The sequence below is a fragment of the Corvus hawaiiensis genome, chromosome 13 (genome assembly GCF_020740725.1).
Source record: "Corvus hawaiiensis isolate bCorHaw1 chromosome 13, bCorHaw1.pri.cur, whole genome shotgun sequence".
Taxonomy (NCBI): domain Eukaryota; kingdom Metazoa; phylum Chordata; class Aves; order Passeriformes; family Corvidae; genus Corvus; species Corvus hawaiiensis.
The window spans coordinates 5,760,937-5,781,498 of NC_063225.1; the positions used below are offsets into that span (position 1 = coordinate 5,760,937).

The window sequence follows — 20,562 nt, forward strand, 5'->3', positions numbered from 1 at the left end:
TCATGAGAGAAAAGTAGACACAGAAAGGAGTCTCCCTATTCCTCGCTGTCTGCCTAGGGAAAAGATGGACTAGGTAGGAATTTGGACTTAGTGGGAACCTCTAGAAAAGAGTTGTTCCCAGTTGTCTGTCCAGACCTCTTGCATGCCCCTTGTCCTCAGAGCACTTGTGCCTGCACGCTCCACATGAAATGATTGCCTGTTCTTTATGGAAAGACAGAGTGAGGTAGCCCTGCCTGGAGAGGACATTTTGGCTTTAATTTAATGGCAGCCGTTTGCTAGTTATTCATTTGGTTCTTTTTTATATAATTACATGTGTGTCGATATCTCTCTCTTTTTTTCTAGTTTTGCTCTTTTTTGTTTTTTCGTTTACTTTATTTTGCTTTTTTCTTTTTTCTGTTTTTTTTCCCCCTTTAGGTTTCAGAGAAATTATGTTGAATCCAATAAGCCTCCCTGGACATTCCAAACCTCTTAACCAAGGCATTTATGTTGAGGATGTCAGTGTTTATTTCAGCAAAGGACGTCATGGCTTTTAAAAACTCCTTAAAAGTCCCTGTTCTGATGTCAAGTTTATAGGCTGTGCCCTCAAAATGGTGGGAAGCAGTAAGCGTGGTCTGTATGGATTGAGGTCTCCTCCTAATAGGACTCTACAGCCCTGCCTGTACACACGTTAAAGCCAACTGAAACTGTGGTTTTCTGTCACCAGATAACAGGGTTGTTCTTTTCCTCCAATGGTCGCTGTGTTCGTTAAATATTCCTGCAAGGCACAACAGCAGCAATGAGAGCAAATAAAGAGAATTAAAACCCAGTTGAAAGGAGTCATCCTAATAACACAGTAAATAATTGTACTTTTGCTTTAAAATAAAACACAAAACAAAACAAAAAAAAACCAACCAAGCCAACCAAACTGACATCTTTAGTCATGTCCTCCCTGCTTGGAGTTTTCCTTGTAAGCTTGTGTCTTCGCAACACCCAGTGAATGCTGCCATCACCTCTTACGTGGCACCGCCATGGGAGGTCTCCCAGAGCGAGCCGAGGCGGGGAGCCTGGAAGAAACTAAAGCAGAATGAAGACTTTTGGTAAGAACAAAGGCAGCCCTGCTCCCAGTTCTTGCACAGAAAATAATGTTGGAAGGAATGAGGATGGAAAGAAAAAAAAAAAGTATCTTACTTCTCTGACAGGAAGAGAGTGTGGTTATCTTTGAAGTGCACATGTTCTAGGAGGCTTCTTTTGTTTGTCTGTCTGTGTGTGTTAGAGCGGCTCGTTGGATCTGACTATATCGTTGTCGTACTCTGGTCTCTCCCTGCTGCTTAAATGATGAGCTTTATCTGAGGAGTTGCCTGGACTTCCCGCATGGATGGAGAATCCATAGCGCAGGAGGGTCTGTGTCCTTGCCAGGACTAGAGCAGTAAGCAAAGTGGAAAAGCATATCAGACGCACGCAGGTCCCATTGCTGGGCCTTTTCCAGCCCCCTTTAGCTCTCTCCTGTATTCCCACCCCACTAGAGATTGATTGTAACCCAGTCGCGTACCCAGAACCATCAGCTCAAGGCTGGCTGACTGAAGGAGAGGAAAAAAAAAAAGTATTCTGTTGCTTCTCTGGCAAAAACAGGAGTATCGATCCTGTTCCGGCCGATATTTGTATTCTCTCCCCAACTCCTATCCCACTTTTGTCTTACTTCATCCAAAGCCTCTCAGATGGAAAAGTAAACCCTCTCATCCTGTCCTCAAGAGAAGCCAGCTGCCCTCGTGGCAACTTGCAGGGCTTTCCTTGGACTCTCTGGATGTCACATGTATGAGAAATACAGATTTGCTCATACATATCTGTGATAACCTATAAGCAAAGCAGATTTTCTCTAGAGGACAAAAAATATTCCAATAGCTTCAGGTGTGGCCAGATCCTTTTGAGAGGAATATTGGACCAGGAGCTTGCTCACCAGCCACTCAGCTTTGCTTGCCTTCTTGGTGGCCCGAGATGACCATATCACATCAGGGGTGTCTCTAAATCACCAGCCCTCAAGGGTCACTGCCACTGGAAAGAGTCACGGTCCCTCTCCACCAGAACTGGGCAGAAGCCTCAGAATGGATGTTCTGCTTCATCCTGCCTTTACAGGTGATCTGCATGAACCACCCTGGAGATTGCCGGGAGGTTTTATTATCAGCTGTCCCATAGGGATATCCCTGGGAATATTCCATTCTCTTGCTTCTTCTCCTGGTTCGTTGGCATAAAAAGGTAAAGTGCAATAGAAGAGTACTGGAGAGATGGTGGCAGAGTGCTTTAAGTTAACGGACATGCCTTAGGGGGGCACCTGCGTTAGTGCGAGGAGACCTGGCTCAGGTTGGATGGCTTCAGAAACCATGACCAAATCTCCCAACAACGTTTCCTGCCCGCATCGGAGCTGGAAATGCCAGAGGTGCACTGCCAGAGAGGACCTGCGGCCATGTGCCATTGACACCTCAATTCTGCAGATTCACAGAGTGAGGAGGAGCTTCGCCGAGCGTGTGAATCACTGGGTGCTTGTCTGAACTGAATTTCCCCATCTCCTGGGAGTCGCCCACCTGACCTGGGGATGTCTTGTCCGTCTGAACTGTCTCCTCTCCCTAGCACTGTTCAGGGGACTCTGCTCTCAACTGTGTGTATCAGTCGTAGAGATGCATCTGTGGGCCTGGACCAGAAGCCTATATCCAAACACCCTAGCAGAGGAAGGGTTGAATTTTGCAGCTCAGGTCCATCTCTGCTTAGAAGAAATCCTCCGGACCGTACAACATAATTAAAAGCAGTTCTCCCCACTGTGATCGATGTCTCAATTTGTTTAACACCAATTAAAGTCTCTGGTTCCTCACTGCTGAGAACGAAAGCCAGTCGTGGCTGTTTGCGATTGGTGGCTTTAAGTAGCAAGTCTAAGGATGTTTCTTTTTAAAATTTTATTTTATTTTTAATTATTGTAAATCATTACCTCATTTTCTGTCAATGAGATTCCTCCATCTTTGAGCATTCTTATCTTGCCATAACTATCATCCTATGCTAATGGGAAATGGGACGGTCCCTTTTCACAGAGACTATAGGGGTGTTCAATGTCTAGTTTCTTAATAAACACTTTATTTTCTAACGAAACAGCTGCACCAGGCCTCTTCTTTGAAGAAAAAATAAATAAATGTTCAGAATGACATGTCCTATAGTCTACTTCTTCGTGAGATGGTCCATGTGTGGGGAGTTTGGTTTGTTTCCTTCTCTGGTGGGTGTGGAGGGTGGGATTTACAGTTATGATGGGAACACTGCTCAGGTGGAGCTCTTGTTTCTGTCACTCTCATCAGGCACAACGATGTTTTCTTGCCTGAGAGCTTAGCTGCTAATGATCGCAGTTGACAACTTGTTGGTTTTTGTAGCATAAAATGGTCATATTCTCAGGGACAAGCTGGTACTGCAGGAGATTGTGTCAGGATTTGCCAAGACAAGTTTCTATCGTTAGTGGAAAAAGTTTTATTAGAAGCCTTATCTCACAGGGAGCTTGACAGTAAAAGATTGTTCTGGCTGCAGTGTTTCAGGAGTGCTGTTGCTTCAGGTCTCCTTGCTTGGCTGTGCAAATTGATCACGTGTTGGGTGTTAGATTGTTGTCCCCTCCTCAGCAACAATTAACCTTGTGCTAAGCTGTCAAGGACTTATTTGGTGTAGAGGGAGTGGGGTACAAATGAGTGCTGTACTCAGGTTCCTCATCAGGAGTTCATGTCCGGGTGGTTGGATGCTCCAGGAGGAGAGAGGAACCATTCTGCAGCTTGTGGGACTTGTCATGAGGGTGTGCCTTAGTGGTTGCGTCTTAGAATTATTAACAGGAGATGTCACTGATGTAACTAAAAGCTGCTGTGCCAATCTGCAGGTGACTGTGGACATGAGGCCAGGGGTGTGTTTGAGCACATATTGGTGGATGGTGCTGCAACCCTCATAGAAAACCTGGTGAGAGTTTTGATGAGCAAATCAAAAACATGTTTTCCAGCATCCTTCTGTTCCTGTAACTTCCTGACATGACTTTCAAGCAAATGTCTCAAAATGATGCTGTGGGTGAATTTCTGCATGACCTTCCCTTCTAATGAGTGTGTCTCCAGGAGTGATGGGCTGCTGTGGTTCACAGGATTAGGTGATGCCTGAGACCTTTACCTTCCCAGGAATGTCTGCAGTGCCTGAGACAAATGGTTGTCTCCTGACATAACCTTACACAAGGGATGAGCAGCTGAGCTGCACTGGATTCCATCCCTGTCTCCTTTTCCTTTCTGAGGTGTGGGAAACAAGCATGGGGTTTGGAAGCTCTGTCTTTTCTTCCCCACTACTGCAGGGTCTGTTATCAGGTTTCACAGCCCAGAAACATTGCAAACAGTGCTTGATTAGCCAATTACTCAGGTGGCTGGTATGGTCAGCCTTGGTTCACTTTGCTTTGTGTTTCAGGGCAACTGACTCCTTACATATGAGTTCCTACAATATTTTTGATGCTGTCAGTTCAAAAGCAGCTGGTTTAACTATGGGCTCTGGCAGGCATTGCAGAGGGCTTGGGCACTTGCTTCTTCTTGTTCTTGCTTCTTGGTTGTCTCTGTCGCCTGATGTACCCATGTGAAGGCTCCATGCTCTTCATGACAGCTGGACCATGAATTGATAATGCTGTGCTGCTCACCCTCCCCACTCTGGCTTCAAATGACTCTTGGGCTGATGACGGAGTTGTTGCTGAAGGAGCTTGGGATGCTGCTTTCATAGGGTGCAAGTAGTGGACCTCTAGCAGGAATGATCTGCTCCTCCTGAACATCACAACCCTGCCTCCTCAGGTCTTATTGAGTGTGGAGCCTGTGTGTGAATAGGCAGAGGAACAAAGTTTCGGCTCATTGTACTTGGACTTTAAAAAGATGCAGTTGTGTTTCTTTTAGTTCCTGCTTGGAGGCAGCACGATGGGCACAGTGTGTTTCTGGCATTGTAGCTCGCTCCAGGGTGGAATCAGTGTGTGGGACCTTGGGCTCAGACTTGCTGCAGGGCAGTGTCTGGTGTGTGGGATGCTGTAGGTCATGATCAGGGTATATTGAGTCTCCACAGCTGCTTACCCACATTGCATCGAATACTGACGTTCTTTGCTGCTCTTTTGTTCATTCAGATGTGCTTTTGAGGAGTCACACCTTCTCTCCCAAGAGGCTTGAGCTTGTTTTGAAGGTGGTGGTTTGGTGTTTTTTTTCTACCACCAGGTCTTTGTTCTTTCCCTGTATCTGTGTCCTGCTGTCCAGGGAATTCCTGGGAGCTGCGAGGAGTCAGAGGAAGCTGCTTCTGCTGATTCAGCAAACTGCAGCAGTGCATCACTGCTCTGCTCTGATTTGTACCCAGAACAAGCTGCAGATCCTCAGGGTTAAGCCTGGCATTAGCAGAGGATAAAGAGGCCTAGACACAGTAGTAAAGCTAAAAACCACGGGTTTGGAGGAGCAGCAGCAAGAGAGCACACAAGAAATCAATGCTGAGTGATTTCTTTTTTTTCCTTAACATTTGGAAGCGCTTCTGTTGTTTGTGCAATTAGTCAAGGAGTCATTATTAACCATGTATTTACCAGTGCCTGCAGAGCCCAAGTTGAAAGAAAATTTAACAAACTGTGGGAAAGTGCATAGAGCTGCTCTGAAGGTGTGGGTGTAGTTTGATAGGAGACCTGCCCACTCACAGCTGGAAAAGGTGCTTTACCTGGTGAAGTGACGATGTATCTTCAGCTGCTGTGGTGCATTTTGCTTTGCCTGTATCTTTTGTGGTTTCTCCAATGCTGTCCCCACTACTTTCCTTATGACAGGCAGGCTCCTTGGTGGTGCCAGCATGTGGTCTGATGCCACAGAGCTAGAATAAATCCCAACCCACACACCAGTAAATAACTGCAGGAGGATTCCTTCGCAAAGAGAAGATGATAGTTTCTCCAGTAGTAAAGCAGAGTGCAACTGCAAGACAACTACATTTGAATTTTGGTATTATTTTGAACTTGTGAGTGTAACTGCTGACTAATCAGCAGGAATAAATTTTGGTTGTTCTATACAAAGTGGAGGGATTTGTTCTAAGTGCTGGTTAAATGATTTGCTCTGCTGTTAGTGACTCATTTGTGATCTGTGCCTGATTCCTGCAGAGAAGCTGACTTTCTGTAAGCATGTGTTTATTATTCAGAGTATTTGGCATTTTTCCTCCAAGGTTTTGCTTCAAATATTCCTGTTGTGTGATAGGTGCTAGTTTTGCTCTCAGGTTGGGTGAGTGAATGTTTCAGACTGGCAGTCAGAAATGTAACATGCAGAGATGCCCTTCAATCATCTGTTATTTGGGGTTGTCCCTAACCCCATGTTTCTTTTTCTTATGTTGGGATTAGTACCATCCCAACAGGTCTTTCTGCAGACAACAAAAGCTGTCATTGCCTAGGCCTTTGGAACAGTTAAGAGCTTGTTTTCAGAGAAAGCAGCTTTCCTGGCTCCAGTCTGAGTTCTGGGAGCAGCCTGTGTCTGACCTGTGTGTGGGTTTGCATCCACTGATGGCAGAGCAGCCACTGCTGGAGGTCAGGCTCATTCATGAGGAGGCAGGGAGAGCCAGACTGGACTTGCATTAGGCTCGGTAAACTGCCAGGATGTCTGAATAAACTGGTTGTGGCCAGGTCATCATTATCTTAAGTGAGTCAGAGATGTGCCCAGGTTGTTTATTAAGATAATTGGGAGAGGGAGGGAGGGAGGGATGGACTAGGCTGGTGAGGTGGTGGAGTACATGGCAACGTCTGTTACAAGAGAGAAGAAGCTCCTGGTCTTGCAAGGTGATGCATTCAAGGCCTGGTCCTGCCAGGATTCAGTCCCTGGTGCCACTCTCAATCATGTACAGTGACATCATGCTCATGCACATTTCAAACATCTCAAACACGTGAGCTCGTCTTGCCAGGCTAAAGAGTCATACCTCTGCTCAGGTTTCTTCGTGAGGCCTTGTTGCCTGGAAATTGTAGAGAGATTCTGGATCAACAGAGCATTTTGGGTTTGCTGTATCAGTGTCAGGCAATATTTGGGGATGATAGGAGCAGTTGTGCACGGTCACTTCTTCCCTGATAGTGCCTGGTCCAGCCCCCTGGAGGCTCCTGAAGGTGGCTGCAGGTTTGCTTTGTGTTTCCTGAGACATGTTTGTTTATTGGGTAGTCCCAGAGGGTTTGGAAGTTTAAGTGTTTAAGCTCCAGTCACATGCTCAGCACTGCTGGAACAACTCCAGAGGTACGAGTCCCCCAAAGCCACCACATCTCACCACGCACAGACGTTGCAGGCGACTGAGAAGGGCCTCACTTAAAGACAGGTAAGTGTCATTTTTCTCCTTCTAGGGAGTTCTTGTGTGTAATGTGCTGGATTCAGACCTCCAGCAGGAATTATTTTGATGGATCTGCTCTAAATGCATCAATGATAACTGACTGCACTAGGCAGTATCAGTGGGAAACTGTCAGTCCCTGCTCAGGAGAAAGCAGGGGTTCTTCTGGCTGGAAATGCTGCAGATTTGGTGCTGTGTGGGAGTGGAAAACCAGAAGAGCCAAGTGCTGCTGGAGACCGGGGTTACACCCACAGCTGCTCCTGTTTGACCACTCGGGTCAGGTCTGGCGACGGGAGGATGCAGCCGGGATGCCAGCAGGTATGGCAGAGCTGTGGGAGGTGTTTGGCATAGCTGCTGACTCCTTTAGAAAACTTGAGAGCACAGAACTGCAAGGGTGGCTACTTGATGATAGTGCCAGTCTCTCATTTTCATTAGCAATCAGCAAAAAAAGGCTGTGGTGTGCCTTAACCCTCCTGCCCGGGGCCAGCAGTGCATCCAACACAGAGAGAACGCCTTTTTTGCAGCCATCTGACATGCTTGCCGCTCAATCCCAACAGAAGATCTTATAGCCATGGCTTCAGAAGAAGGTGACAAAATCCCTGACAGTGTATCTTGGATGGAAGTATCATCCTGTGACTAGACTGAGCTCAGTTTAATCCTGTTAACCTCAGAGGGGACTCTTGGGAGTTGGGTAACGTTCTCTGTAGGTCCTTAAGCTTCTCTGCATGGCTGTAATGTGTGAAGCATCTCATGTTGTGCCAAATTTCCTCCTCTGGATTCAGCGGTGCTGGCATGAACCTCAAAAAAAAAAAAAAAGGGCAGAATGATATCAATGGCAGTCTCACAAGGGAAGGTGAATCTCTCTCACAAAAAAGACAGAGTCATCCTTAGAAAACAAAGAAGACTCTTGAGCATAAAAGATATTGGCATGTACACCCAAATAGGTAAGGATTGACAATGTCCCTTTTAAAGAAGACATCTAAGACTCCAAAGAGCAAGGAAACGTGGTGATCATGAGCTGTAGATACAGCACATACTGAAACCTGGCTCTTTGATCCAAAAGGGCCACTGGAATCGAAGGGCTGCACAGGAATCTATTTGGATGAATTTAGTTTATAGCACTGTGATGCTCAGTTTGCCATCCACCCGGGCTGCTGGTGGCCAGCACAGGAAGGGAGGCATCCCACAGCTTGCTGGACATGAGGCACAGAGGACTCCAAGCCCTCCCTGTCTGAGATGTCTCCACCTCTCGTTTCCCTGTGCTCCCTTCTGAGTAAGAACAGGTCCACACTGGTTGGAGATTTCACCAGATCTTACCCAGCCCCATGTTTAGGTTCCTAAAAAAGAAACCAGAGGATGGTCATCTCTTCGGTTGGAAAGGAAATGCCACTGGCATAACATCCTTGGAGTTGTCCAAAGTGTTATCCTTGTCTGGAGAAGTAAGTAGATGCTCGCTGATCATGATGCAGGGGGTTGTGTATGTTTGTGTTTGTACGCGTAGTAGGAATCAAATATTCATGATGGAAAGGTGGTGTTGGATTTCCAAGGGAAGAAACACATTCATTAAATGTGATCCGCAGCCCAAGGCAGAGGATTGGAGGTTGGGATGGTAAAGCCTTGAGGCGATTAGGCTGTGACATGGAGGTAAGTTTTTGCTGCAGCTTCCCCATCTGCAATTCTGCATAAATGATTTAAGTCCCCCACAGTGCACTGATGGTGTCCATGCACTGGGACTGCCAGCGATGGATGAGAATAGCCCGCCTCTGAGCTGGGTGTGATTCCAGACAGCAGGTCTGCAAACCCCCAGCAGCACATCCCTGCATCCTAGAGACTGACCTGGGGTCTCTCACAGAGCTCAGCTGCAAGCTCAGAGCAGCTGCTTGAGTTTGGGAAGGAGCAGGGAACCACAAGGGTCCTTTCCCAAGGGACATCCAAGCCTGAGTGCAGGTAGCACAGACGCTGCTCCCTGCTCCCTCAAAACCCCCTGAAAAGAAGACTCTTTGTTCTAGGAGATATAGATTATATATATTTTAAGGCTCCATGAATCATTTATAGCCCAAAGATAAAACTGAGCATCAGAGCCAAGGGAAGGCTGAGACTGTGAAACAAAGCGAGGAGCTTTCCATTATGTATTGTACTCAAACTTGACCTGGCACTACCTCCTTGAAATCTTGCTTTTGCTTTGGGAAGCCCTCTTTTTCTCCTAAAAATCTGAACTACTCACCTACTTTCAGTAGATAATTGTAGGAAGAGCGTAATCAGCTGCTTCCCTTGCTGTGCAGCTTGATGGTTGGCTTTTGAAGAGCTAAAGTGTATGTCCTAGTGAGCATGTGAGAGCACAGCAGGGCTGTGAGGGAAAGCATGGACATGCTGGCTTGGAAGGAGAATGAAAGAGTCCTAGGGATGCTATGGTATCAAGCAGGGTTTAAGGATTAACACTTGGTCTGGCAAACAGCGGCAGGTGGAGATTATGGAATGGTTTGGGAAGAGAGGCTGGGTGTTTTCTGATTGACCCAAGCACTTCCAGGCTCGGTATGGCACAAGCCAGCTGTGAATGAGGGCTCCTGCTCACTTGTGGTCACTTGGTGGTCAGCGTGAAATGAGTTTGTGGGTGTGAGCCTTGTGCCTGGCAGGCAGATGTCCTTAGCTCAGAAAATGTCTATAGTTTCTTGGATGGAAGCAAATGCCAATGATTAAATCCAGAATGTGGCTGTATGACAGTGATTTGTGATGTCCTGACCTCTTGCCAAAAAGAAGTAGTCAACACAACCTGTCTGGATAGCAGCAGAACTCACAGCCAAAAGAGTGGAAAGGGAGGAAGAAGGACTGGTGGGTTTATTTTCTTTGTGCTTTGCTGTTGTTTGTTTGATCCTGTAATCTAAGAGGAAGAGTTGGAAGTTGAGCTTTCACTTTATAAGATCGTGGTTTTCTTTCCTTTATCAGTTTCATTACAGTAAAAATTAGTGTTCTGCTTGTCCTGATTAATTGGCAAAATGTTGTACCACAGCAGCACAAAACTCTCATGTTGCTTTGCTATTTCCTTTTTAATTACTGTCACCAATTCATTGGCAAGAGTAATCTTATTGCTCAGGGCTGGAGACACCTCCCCTTTCCATTGCTATACAGCCCCAGGGCTTGTAAAATGCACTTTTGGCAGTAAGGTGAAATAAAGAGAACTTCATTTATTTTCTGCCCTTCTTTTGTGCCAGCACAAGAGCTTATGAGGCCACAGTCTAGCCTGGGTGTCTGGTATGGTCCAAGTTAAAAACAACCCTGCTTCCAACTCTGCTCACTCAGAAGTTGTTTTTCACCCAGAACATTTCAGGGTACCGCTTTGCCAAACAGCAGTGACAGAACAAAGGAGAGGGTGACCAGTGGTGGGGGTGGGGGTGACAAGCACCCCACAAGGTCAGGTAGGTGGCCAAATCAGAGCATCAGGGCTGGCAGCTGAGAGTTTGCAGCAAGCAAACACCATGACATGCAAGACATCTGCTGCAAAAACTGGGAGAGAAATGATTTGGAAACATGTGCTCTTTCTAAAGCTTTTATTTTTTAATAGAGAAAACCTTTCAGGCCCCTTTTTAATTCATAATAAAGAGCAGGTTGAAAAGAAGGAGTGGGCAAATGAAGACAGCGAGTCTTGCTAACTTCCTTTAAAGTTGGAAGGTCACCTTTAAAAATGAATGAATGCAGCATTTGGAGGAAGCTCCAAGGCAGCAGGCCTGGGGTTCAGCACTAGAATAGGAGGCAGAACAAAGATGAAAAGAAGAATCCAGTTGGGATCTAGGAATAGCTGCAGAGCTGCAAATCCCTGTGGTGGACTTGGGTGGAGGCGGTGTTTAAGGGAGCTTCTCTGCCCGCTCTCAGAAAGCTGCGGTTGTGCGTGGTGATGTGCTGGGGAAAGTTAAATTTGGAGCTGGATAGCCAGCTGGACTGCACAGGGGCACATGGACGGGTGCTAGCACTGTGGGAGTAAGCTGGGATCTGGGATAAAATTAAAGCACTGCCTGCCCATTTGCATTCAGGGATGCTGGGTAACTCTACTGTTGTCTTTCCTGGTTTGGCTGTGTCCCTGCTGACTTTTCCCCTTTCCTGGGCCTCTTCAGGGAATAGGAAAAGGGTGATCACAATATGAATCCTGGTGATGACTTGCTGGTTCCCAGTGCCAGCCCTTCCCACCTGGACACAGCCTGGAAGCTGCCTGGTGGGAGCAGGACACAAGGAGAGGAGTGGGGGCTGCAGCGAGTGACCCTGGCGTTGGTCTCAGCTGTGTTTGCCCAGGGCAGAAGTTCCCTGTGCCAGGGGAACAGTTCTTAGGATTCACCTAAGAACTGAACACATTTCATATTTAAGCAATTGCCTGTCTTTCCCTCTGAGCCAAGATGCAGGGGCATCAGACACGTGCTATCTATTGCTTATTAAGTGGTTTAACAAGCCCAGCTAATTACAATGTACTCAAGGATTTTGTAGCTTATGAAAGCAGTCCCTGTTTGTTTGTGTCAGTGCTTTAATACATTAATACACCAATTAAACCTCGGGAGGTGTGCGTGCTCACACAGCTTAACATACGGGCAGGAACGTTGATGGTTTTCCTGTCAGCTGGGGCTTCTCTGGCTGTTACAGCTCCAGCTCTGAAGGGATGCTTGTGGTTTTGCACTCAGCCTTGTCACTGGAGGGACATGCATCCCCTACATAAAAAACATTGTTCTCCCTGCCCAGAAATATGTTGTTTTACAAGACTCAGGCAGACATGGGCACTCTGTCATTAAGGTTTCCTTCTCTCAGAAAGGCCTGGGAGAGTTTCTCGGTCTTTCTTTCCTTCTCACTGCTGATGGCACAGGCAATTTGTGCCTGAAAGTGTTGTCTTCTCTGCCTCAATTAGTCCCGCGGGGTCAGCAGTGGGAGCTGCTGTCTGTGACACATGCATTTGTTTGCAAAGGGCTCGGCACATTCATTAAGCCACACGGTAATGAGCAATAATCAGTACACAAGGTGCCCAGCATGAGCCAGTGCAGGGATGGGGTTGGAGCAGGCAGTGAGGGTCAGAGGTAAAAGCCTCCTCAGTGCACTCACAGCTCAATGAAAAGAAAGCAATCGTGGGGGGAGGAGAAGGAGAAATGACAGATTAAAGGAAATTGAGCAACCATAATAAATACACTTGAAATTGAAGTGATTATTTTCCCTGCAGAGTTGAAGTGCTGAGGAGGGTCTGCAGAAAGGGCAGCCACACAAAACCAGTGGCCTTTTGGAGACCAGGCTTACAGGGAATGCAAAATGAGTGGAAGAAAGCTGGCCACGCTTTAATGAAGGTCTTTCAGACACAGTTGGGAAGGCTGCCCTAAACATTCATTCTAGTAAAAATAAAGATAATAAAAGGCAGGATGACGGGACTGACACACACCAGGCTGGCTAAGCAAGAGACTGAGACCATAACGGGGCACTGCTGAAGTATCACAATGAAAGGAGAGGGGAGGAAGAAGAATGCAGGAGGAAACAAAGGGATGGGAAGCAGCAGCCATACAGATGCTGAGGGTGGACTTCAGGCAGGAAAGTCCTTTTGCACGTAAGCATCTCAGAGACAACAAAACTGGCCTCACATCAAGGAGGGGTTTGGGGTTTTGAGGAAAACAGTGAGCTGGTTCAGAGGGTATGGAGGAAAAAGTGTTTATCTTGAGAGTGATATATGGAGAACTTACACTGATGACAGAAGAAAAGCCAGCCCGAATCAGTGATAAGAGAAGGATTATTAAATAATTTTCATCTGCCAAAATTGCATCCAGCTTTATGGAGACGAAGAGTTCATGTCAGTGAGCAGCTGTTCAAGGGCACAGGACCAGGTGAGAATCCTCTACAGATGGAGAGCACATCCTGAGGGCATGCACACCACTTGCCAAGCTCTTTGCTGACATTTTAATTTGCCTGTTTAAAATTGGGCAGATGGATGAGAGTTGGAAAGTGGTGGATATGATGGGGACAGGAAACAGAGCAGTGTGTTTGCTCTGGGAAATTCTTGGGAATCTGCTTAAACTTTAAAGGATGTTGTGGGAGAACACCTGGAAAACAACGCTCTGTGAAGGCCAAAGTGACATGGCTTGAAGTAGTGGGAGGTCAGGGAAATTCAGTGGATATAGTACACTGAGATGTTCCACAAGTATGTGACAAGGACCAGCATCTGAAATTAATGACTAGGGGTAAAAGCATTGACAAATGCATTGACAAAACAAGAGCCTGTGTAGAAATCTGCCCTAAGAGCAAGAGACAGAAAAGAGTTGCTGCTAAAAGTGTTTCTAATTGGAAAGAGGTTGAAAGTGATGTGTCCTGGAAGTCACTCTTAATCACCTGTGTTTTTCTTGATGTCTGCTAATGATCTGGAAGAAAATGCTGAAGGCAGGAACCAGAGTCCTGCTGTAGCATCACGAACTGAAGGATTTTTCATCTGTGATGACTATGGCCAAGGTCCCAAACACACCCAGAGCCTCTCCTGATTTGGGATGTGTTTGAGAGAGGAATCCCTAGAGAGAGAAGAGAAGCAGAGAGAAAGAAACTGCAATTTATGCCACAGAGAAACAGCACTATCCATTAAGAAAGGATAAATGAAGCAAACTGGGCAGCATAGGAATTTTTTGTTTGTTGAACTCCTTCCAGAAATGAAGATGTGATTTTTAACAGCTCGGTAATTATTCATCCCTTCTTTTTTTTTTTTTTTTTTTCCTTCACTCTCTACAATTCCAGTTTCTAGTCTGGAGACTTCAGATGACTTGATGTGAGCTCTGTTTGCAGGAGAATTGCAGCCTTGCTGTGTAAATGCAAGAGGTCTGAGTGAAGTTTTGAACTCTGGGTGCTCATATGCACTCAGATATTGATCTGGGTAGGTTTTCCTACTACCTGCTTGAAAAATCTCTGCCCTGCGAAAAGGTTAAGAGACTTGATTTAAACTCTGATTGATAAAGAAAAGACTTCAAGGTGACCTTTTCAATACAAGCTGAATTTGGGGTCACTTTCCAAACTCAGACTGCAATAAGGAAACAGGATTTGTAGGGAGATTGATGGATTGGATTAGTGCACACTGGCCTCTCATTTTGCCGTGTTACCATCCCAATATCTGATGCTGGCCCTCCAATTAAGGCAGTTCAGGAAAACAACTTCTATTGTCTTGTTCAAGGTATTTTTGGATTAAATGAGACCTGTCCTAGGCTAGTGAGGAGAAACAGCTCAAAGTACTGAATATCTTTCCACCATTTTAGCTGTCTCAGTGCTCTGCAGCATCACTCACATATATTCATCTACAAACCACTGTTGCCAGCTTTGGGAGGTTCTTTTTATGCCTCTGCATCCTCAGGTAATTGCAAAGCAATATTACCCTTTCCCACCTTCCTCAGGAATCTTGCTGATTTTGGTCCTTTCCACTAGCAGCGTGTTCTTGCTGTAAAACTTCAGAACACACATTTAAATTTAAGCTGTTAAGCCCTATATAAAATATAAAAAGTATATATACATAATATCTTGGTTTTGTAGCTGAAGATCCTCATAGGTTGCCTTCCCCATGTGCCTTGAATACCAACTCAACAATCATCCAGTCTTCAAACAGAGTTCAGTTAAAGCTGAACATGCACCTTTTCACCATCTGCAATTAATCATGTCTTCTGAGGCTACCAGCACTGCAGAATGTTTTCTTAAGTCTCACCAGGGCCTTTGAGAAGAATTAACTGGGTATATTTCCTCTGGTGCAGACACTGATGCTTGGCCACAGGAGAAAACTGCAGGATTCTTTTTTTCCCCCCTCTTGCATGCATTGAAATTTGTGCTGGATTTTGTGAAAATTCACCCCAACCATCTGGCTCATAACGGTGTGAGATGTTGCTGAAGGATGACAGACAGACAAACGGACAGATATAGATTGTTTTATCACCCCGTGTTCTCCCCATGCTGGGAGTGCCAGAGACAAAAACCCAAGATGGATTCTCACTTATAACCACGATGAGGGCAGGAGGCAGCAGGGATGCAGCGAAGCAGTGCCATCAGGGAAGGATGCTCTAACAAGAACATGGGGTTCCTGAAACAGTGCTGACCTCCTGGTGATGAGGGATTTTCAAAGCCTAACCCAAGGAGAGCTCTTTCCGCTTCACCTGTCACTCCTCAAAGAGGTTTGTTTCTGCCAAGGAGAGGAAGGTGGTGCTGGCTGGACAGTGCCTCGGAAACAAGTTGGATCCCACCGTGGAACAGCTCTGGAGTCAATGCATGGCTGAGTCGCTGCCTTTTAGGGATCCCCTTCTGCAGGATGGACCCAGGGTGCTGCTGGGCTCCTTTTTTCTCATCTAGCCCTGCCCTGCCGTTACCCCCCTGCTTTTTTTTTTTCTACAAGGAGGGGAACCTTGGAGGAAAAGTGGATTTCTCTTGGTGTGCAGCCTCAAGGAGCACCAGCACAAAATTCGTTCCTACTTGTGACTCAGGCACAGGCCAAAGGAGCACAATCATGCACAGACCTGGAGGGTTAAATGAGGACCAGCTGCTCTCCCCATCAGATTAGTAATTTCTTTGTGTGATCCTCCTCCTCTTTATCCCTCTCTGCATAATTTGCTGCCTCTTAACAATAGCCTAAATCACCCAAACCACAGTAATTTTAGAGCCCAGCAGGCAGAGCTGTCTCACATTACTCCTCCTTCAGGGGTTTCCTTCTGCAGGAGGAGTTGGCGAGATGGAAAGAGGGATGTGCAGACAGAACAAGCAGGGAGAAAGCCAAGGAAACCTCAGGCAGGAACAAAGAGCAAGGTCCATTTGGGGTGTTGGGAAAACATGAATCTGAGGGAACACCTCATCAAGCCATAGACATAAGAACACCTCCTGTGTCAGTCCTGTGAGAAAGGGAGCCGAGGAGGTGGGTAGGAAGGAGAGAGATGGAAATTGGGCAAATTAGAGAGAGACTTTCTAACGAAATCATAACTTGAGCCTGAGATCTGTCTTTCAACAGCTCATGTTTTTGTTCCATGTGGCCTCACTTCTGGAATTTTCTTATTCCATGGGTTTGGCTGCATTAGCCACTAGTTTAATGACCAGCAAGCAAAGTTAGTGTGAAAATAAGTGGGCATGGGGCAAGAAATGATGTTACTACCTGGAGTCCACAGGAAAAGAAAAAAAAAAAAAGGAAAAAGAAAAGCGGATGATGCTCTGTTTTTTTTCCAAATTGTCCTTTTCCTTTTTGATGATGATGAGGATGGCAACAATCAGAAGCACTTCCAACCTGCCTGGAGCTCTAGCTGGAAAATGCAGAACATGAGGCCCTTTCACCAAATTTTCTGCTTTGAGGTGGTCCAGGAATTCTTTCCCAACAGATTTTTCTGAAAGTCTTTATGCACTTCCACATCTGGAGGAAACTGCACTTTGTCTAAAAATACTTCTCCACTTTGCACCCAACTTTGGGGCCAGTTCTTACTCTGGACTTTGCAATGGGGATCACAGTTTTAGCACAGCATCTGAACCCCTTCCAAACCATACCTCTTTCTTTAGTGCCACCCTTGTAATTGTCACGTATTTTCCAGAACATATTCAATATATCTGGGTTTTTTTAGCAATGATGTTGCAGGCTCGATCCTTCAAACTGTGAATCAGGGCAGTGACTGAATGACACTGAAACAGTAGTATCAAAACCCCCTAAATACTCAAAATTACAAGGAAAAGCTTAATGCTGTGACCTGAACCCTGTGCTGCAATATTTGCATGGGTGTGCAAGCAGGCTGCAGCATGGCACTGAGGCTGATGGCTGGGATGGAGATAACAGCAGCAGGATCTGGCTGGTGAGGCCAAAGAGGGCAGTGATTGACCATGGGATGTCTGTTGGTCAGAGACACATCCTGCTGTGGGGGTCAACACTGCCTGGGCTGAGCTCTGCTGGTACCTGTTGGAGGGAGCAGTGGTGGTGCCTGGCACACTTTGTGTCTGCTTGGGGTGAGGGGGATTGCAGTCTAATCGAGGCTGTCGCAAGGATGAGGGAGATTTTCAGTGCTGCTCCCAAATGAAGGAGCGTGAGGAAGAGCCAGTGCAGGGATGAGGTTGGGAGAAAGGCTCATGTGGCACAAGCCAGTTAACCCAGCCCTGTGTGGCATCCTCCTGCTGGGACACTGCAGGGGTGCCAGAGGACAGCAAAGGCAAAAGCTGGGGCTGAGCTCACTGCGACCAAACTGCTTCCTACAAAGGACCCAGGAACTCATTTCTGGCCCTGCAGCAGCTCAGCCATGGAGGGGCTGCTGCCTGCACCAGGCCCTGGAGTCTGCTCCCATCTCCGCGGTGGAGCACTGGCTGGGGAAATGTGAGGCTCGCCGCTGCTGAAAGCAGGTTCTGCCGGGCTCCTGGTCCCGCTGGAGCAGGCAGTCAGCTCCCAGGCTGGGGCAGTCCATAGCCCTGAGCCCCTGCGACTCGGGGGTGGAAGGTAAGTCTCTGTGTTCCTGCTGGGAGATACACTCCAAGCTGCGAGGCTGCTGCTGAGACCCGGTCACTTCCCACTTTCTTGTGATTATCCATCTCGGCAATAGGATGCTGTTAAGTGTCTGATTACCATGTTGTTAAAGCCTTAAGCCTGAAATCTGACTATCACGTTGTCCCTCGAGGGGCAGCCAATCCCCCTCCAACCCTCCACCAGTAATCCTTCCTTTCCCTTGGAAAAATAGTAAAGCAGAAAGACAAGTGGTATCTGTCTGCAGCAGCACTTTCCAATCAAGTGAAAACTAGCTGGAAAATCAAATCAGCCGGTAAGTTCCTGCAAAACACAACTCTATCTCCTTAAAATCTCCCCTTTTGAAGGGATGAACTGAACAGCAATAGCTGCTGATGTAAAACAAACCATTATACCTCCTATCTCCTCTCCAAGCCCCGCTCTCGGCAGATGCATGAGTCTGAGGGAGGCAGATGCTCTCTGAAGACTATTTTCCTCTGTTAAATAAATTCACTTTCAAATAATGTGTAATTAAATGTGTGGTATTGAATTAATGTTTTATTCTGAGTGCTTTGGCAGCAGGGGACCTAGGGGCCTGGCGGGTGGAAAGAAAACATGCTCACCAGAAAAACTCCCTTCTCCTCTCCCTTTCCCTTTTCCTCCCACCCTGCCAAGAATCCCAGTCCCTGTTTCCAAGAGCTGCTGGAGTGTATCAGTGAGCTGGTGAGGACGATGCTTTGTGTAAGATCCCTTTTGTGACACGTTGTCATGGGGCTCTTGGGCATTTCACCCAGTGCAAACACCTCTGCAGCCCACTCCTTTCCCTCCTCTACCCATGTCTTGATGGCCTTAGTCGTTATCCTTAGAAGATCCCAGCTGTCTGCTAATGCTTGTGTACAAAAGGCAGAGCCTAAGCGTCCCCTCAGGATGTGAAGTTGGTGCTAGATGTCAAAGGAGACAGAAGCTGCTGAAGCTGGAAAGGCAATTTATCCTTCCAGCCCACTGTCAGCCAGAAATTATTTGAGAAGGTGCAGACAGTGTTGGGAATAATTGGATGTTTTTTAAGTCTTTTGCCTGGAATGTTAGTAAGGTTTTGGTCCCATCAGCAGTGTTTTGTGCTCCCCTGGGAGCCAGCTGAGGAGGAGTCGGTGCATGCAGAGACATTGGCAAGTACAGGGTGAACCTGCCCCCAGGCTTTGTAGAGGTTACAACATCGAGGGGGACCAGAGTGACTGTCTTAAACCCGAGGGGATCTTGACATGTGTCTTGAGCACAAGCAGGTTGGACAGAGGCAGAAACTGGGTTGAGGCACAACTGGGAACCCGTTTACAGCTGCCTGCTCCCTAACCCCAACCCCGGCGGCCACAGCGAGCTTCGGGAACATTGGGTTTCTTTTGGTAAGTCTTCAAGGTCCCCATACTAAAGGACATTTTAACCTTTGACAACAGCTCAGGTGAAGAGATTTACCTTGTTGGATCAAGGAAAGGTCCTGTTGATTTGAACTCTTGCTTGAGTAATTCCAGAAAGTCATAAATCTGCAGGAAGACGAGGAGGTGGATGCTGACTCAAAGGCAAGAGCCCACTGCTGTGCAAGGCATGGCTGTGCTGGGGGATTTTTATTTGCTGCTGTGGTCATTGTCAGGCTGGGGCTGAGGCTCAGGATCCTTCCTCTTGTTTTAACTTCCTTTGTCTGGATCTCCCCAGAACGACTGTTGGTTCTGCAGGACTGTGAAGTGTTGTGCATCTCAGCTGAGGCTGCTCAGCACCCAGTAGCTGTGGGACACTTTGTACTGCTCTCTCCATAAAATAATTGCTAAGCGGTTTGTACTCAAATTTATGGGACTGAAATGGATGAGAAGGGCTTGAAGTTGAGCTTTGTTTTTATAAGAATGTCAGGTGGTTTAAGGTGAGAGAGAAGTTTTTGCTTTAACAGTGATCGTGGAACAGTGCTGAATGCATTCTAACTTTATTATTTTTCAGATTTTTTTCCATGAAGAAAGTGAGAGTTTGCTTTGGTTTGGGTTTAAACTTTGCAGGTGTGTCACACCAGGTGGTTTTCAGGGTATTTTGGTGAGGGAGCCTGGCTGGCTCTGGAGTTGCTTCTGATGAGTCAGTTTAAGGGGTGTTTGTGCTTTGCCTTTCTATCAGCTCTTTTACACACACAACACACACACAAACTCCCTTTCCATTTCCCTTCAGCTCCAAGAGCACTGTATATGTGCATTTTTGTTGTCAGTGGCTTCTCTATGGCTGCTTTTGGAGCTGGTGCTGCAGCTCAGAGGGTGCTAATCCAGTCACTCCATGCTGCAAATCACACCCCTCTGTGGAGCTTGAGGGCTGTTCTGCAGAATCTTTTCCTCGAATCAGGGCTGGCTGGAGTCAGCTGGAAGCTGAAAGGCAGCACTTTGGGTCAGGGCTTCCTCTCCATCTGCTATTGCAGCAGCAAAAGCCAGAGGAGCTGGTCATGTCCTGATTGCCAGACATGTGCTCAGAAATGGTGGATGTCAGGTATTTCCAAAGCATCAGAGATCTGGCATGCAGAGGTTGCTCCTCTCCTGTTTTCCTGAGCTCGATTGCACTGAACTTTAGCTCCTGGTGTAGATTGATATAACTGGATAATTTTTTTAGCCAAGATTGTCCAGCTAAATGCATCAAGGCCTCTTATTTTTTACCAAGGTCCATTTAGCAGCATGCAATGCGTTAGCTCTGGGTCTGCTGGGTCAGCTGAGCAATAAAGCCTCCTTCCCACCTGGGATCTGCACTCATGCCTTGTGCTGCTCCCAAGGAATGAAGCGGATGGTAAGAAAATGAAAAGAACT

At 46.7% G+C, this 20,562-nt stretch overlaps 1 protein-coding gene across 4 annotated transcripts in view; it reads left to right on the forward strand.

Moving 5' to 3' along the window:
* Positions 1–20,562, forward strand: part of NTRK3 (neurotrophic receptor tyrosine kinase 3) — a 219,031-nt gene that overhangs the window by 138,376 nt on the left and 60,093 nt on the right. The window contains exon 13 of one of the 4 annotated variants that reach the window (XM_048317176.1): positions 415–3,111. The exons of the other annotated variants lie outside the window; for them this stretch is intronic. Coding sequence (XP_048173133.1) covers positions 415–533 — 119 coding nt within the window. The 3' untranslated portion in view covers positions 534–3,111. Of the gene's footprint in view, positions 1–414; positions 3,112–20,562 lie in introns of those variants that run through there. 4 annotated transcript variants of the gene reach the window in all.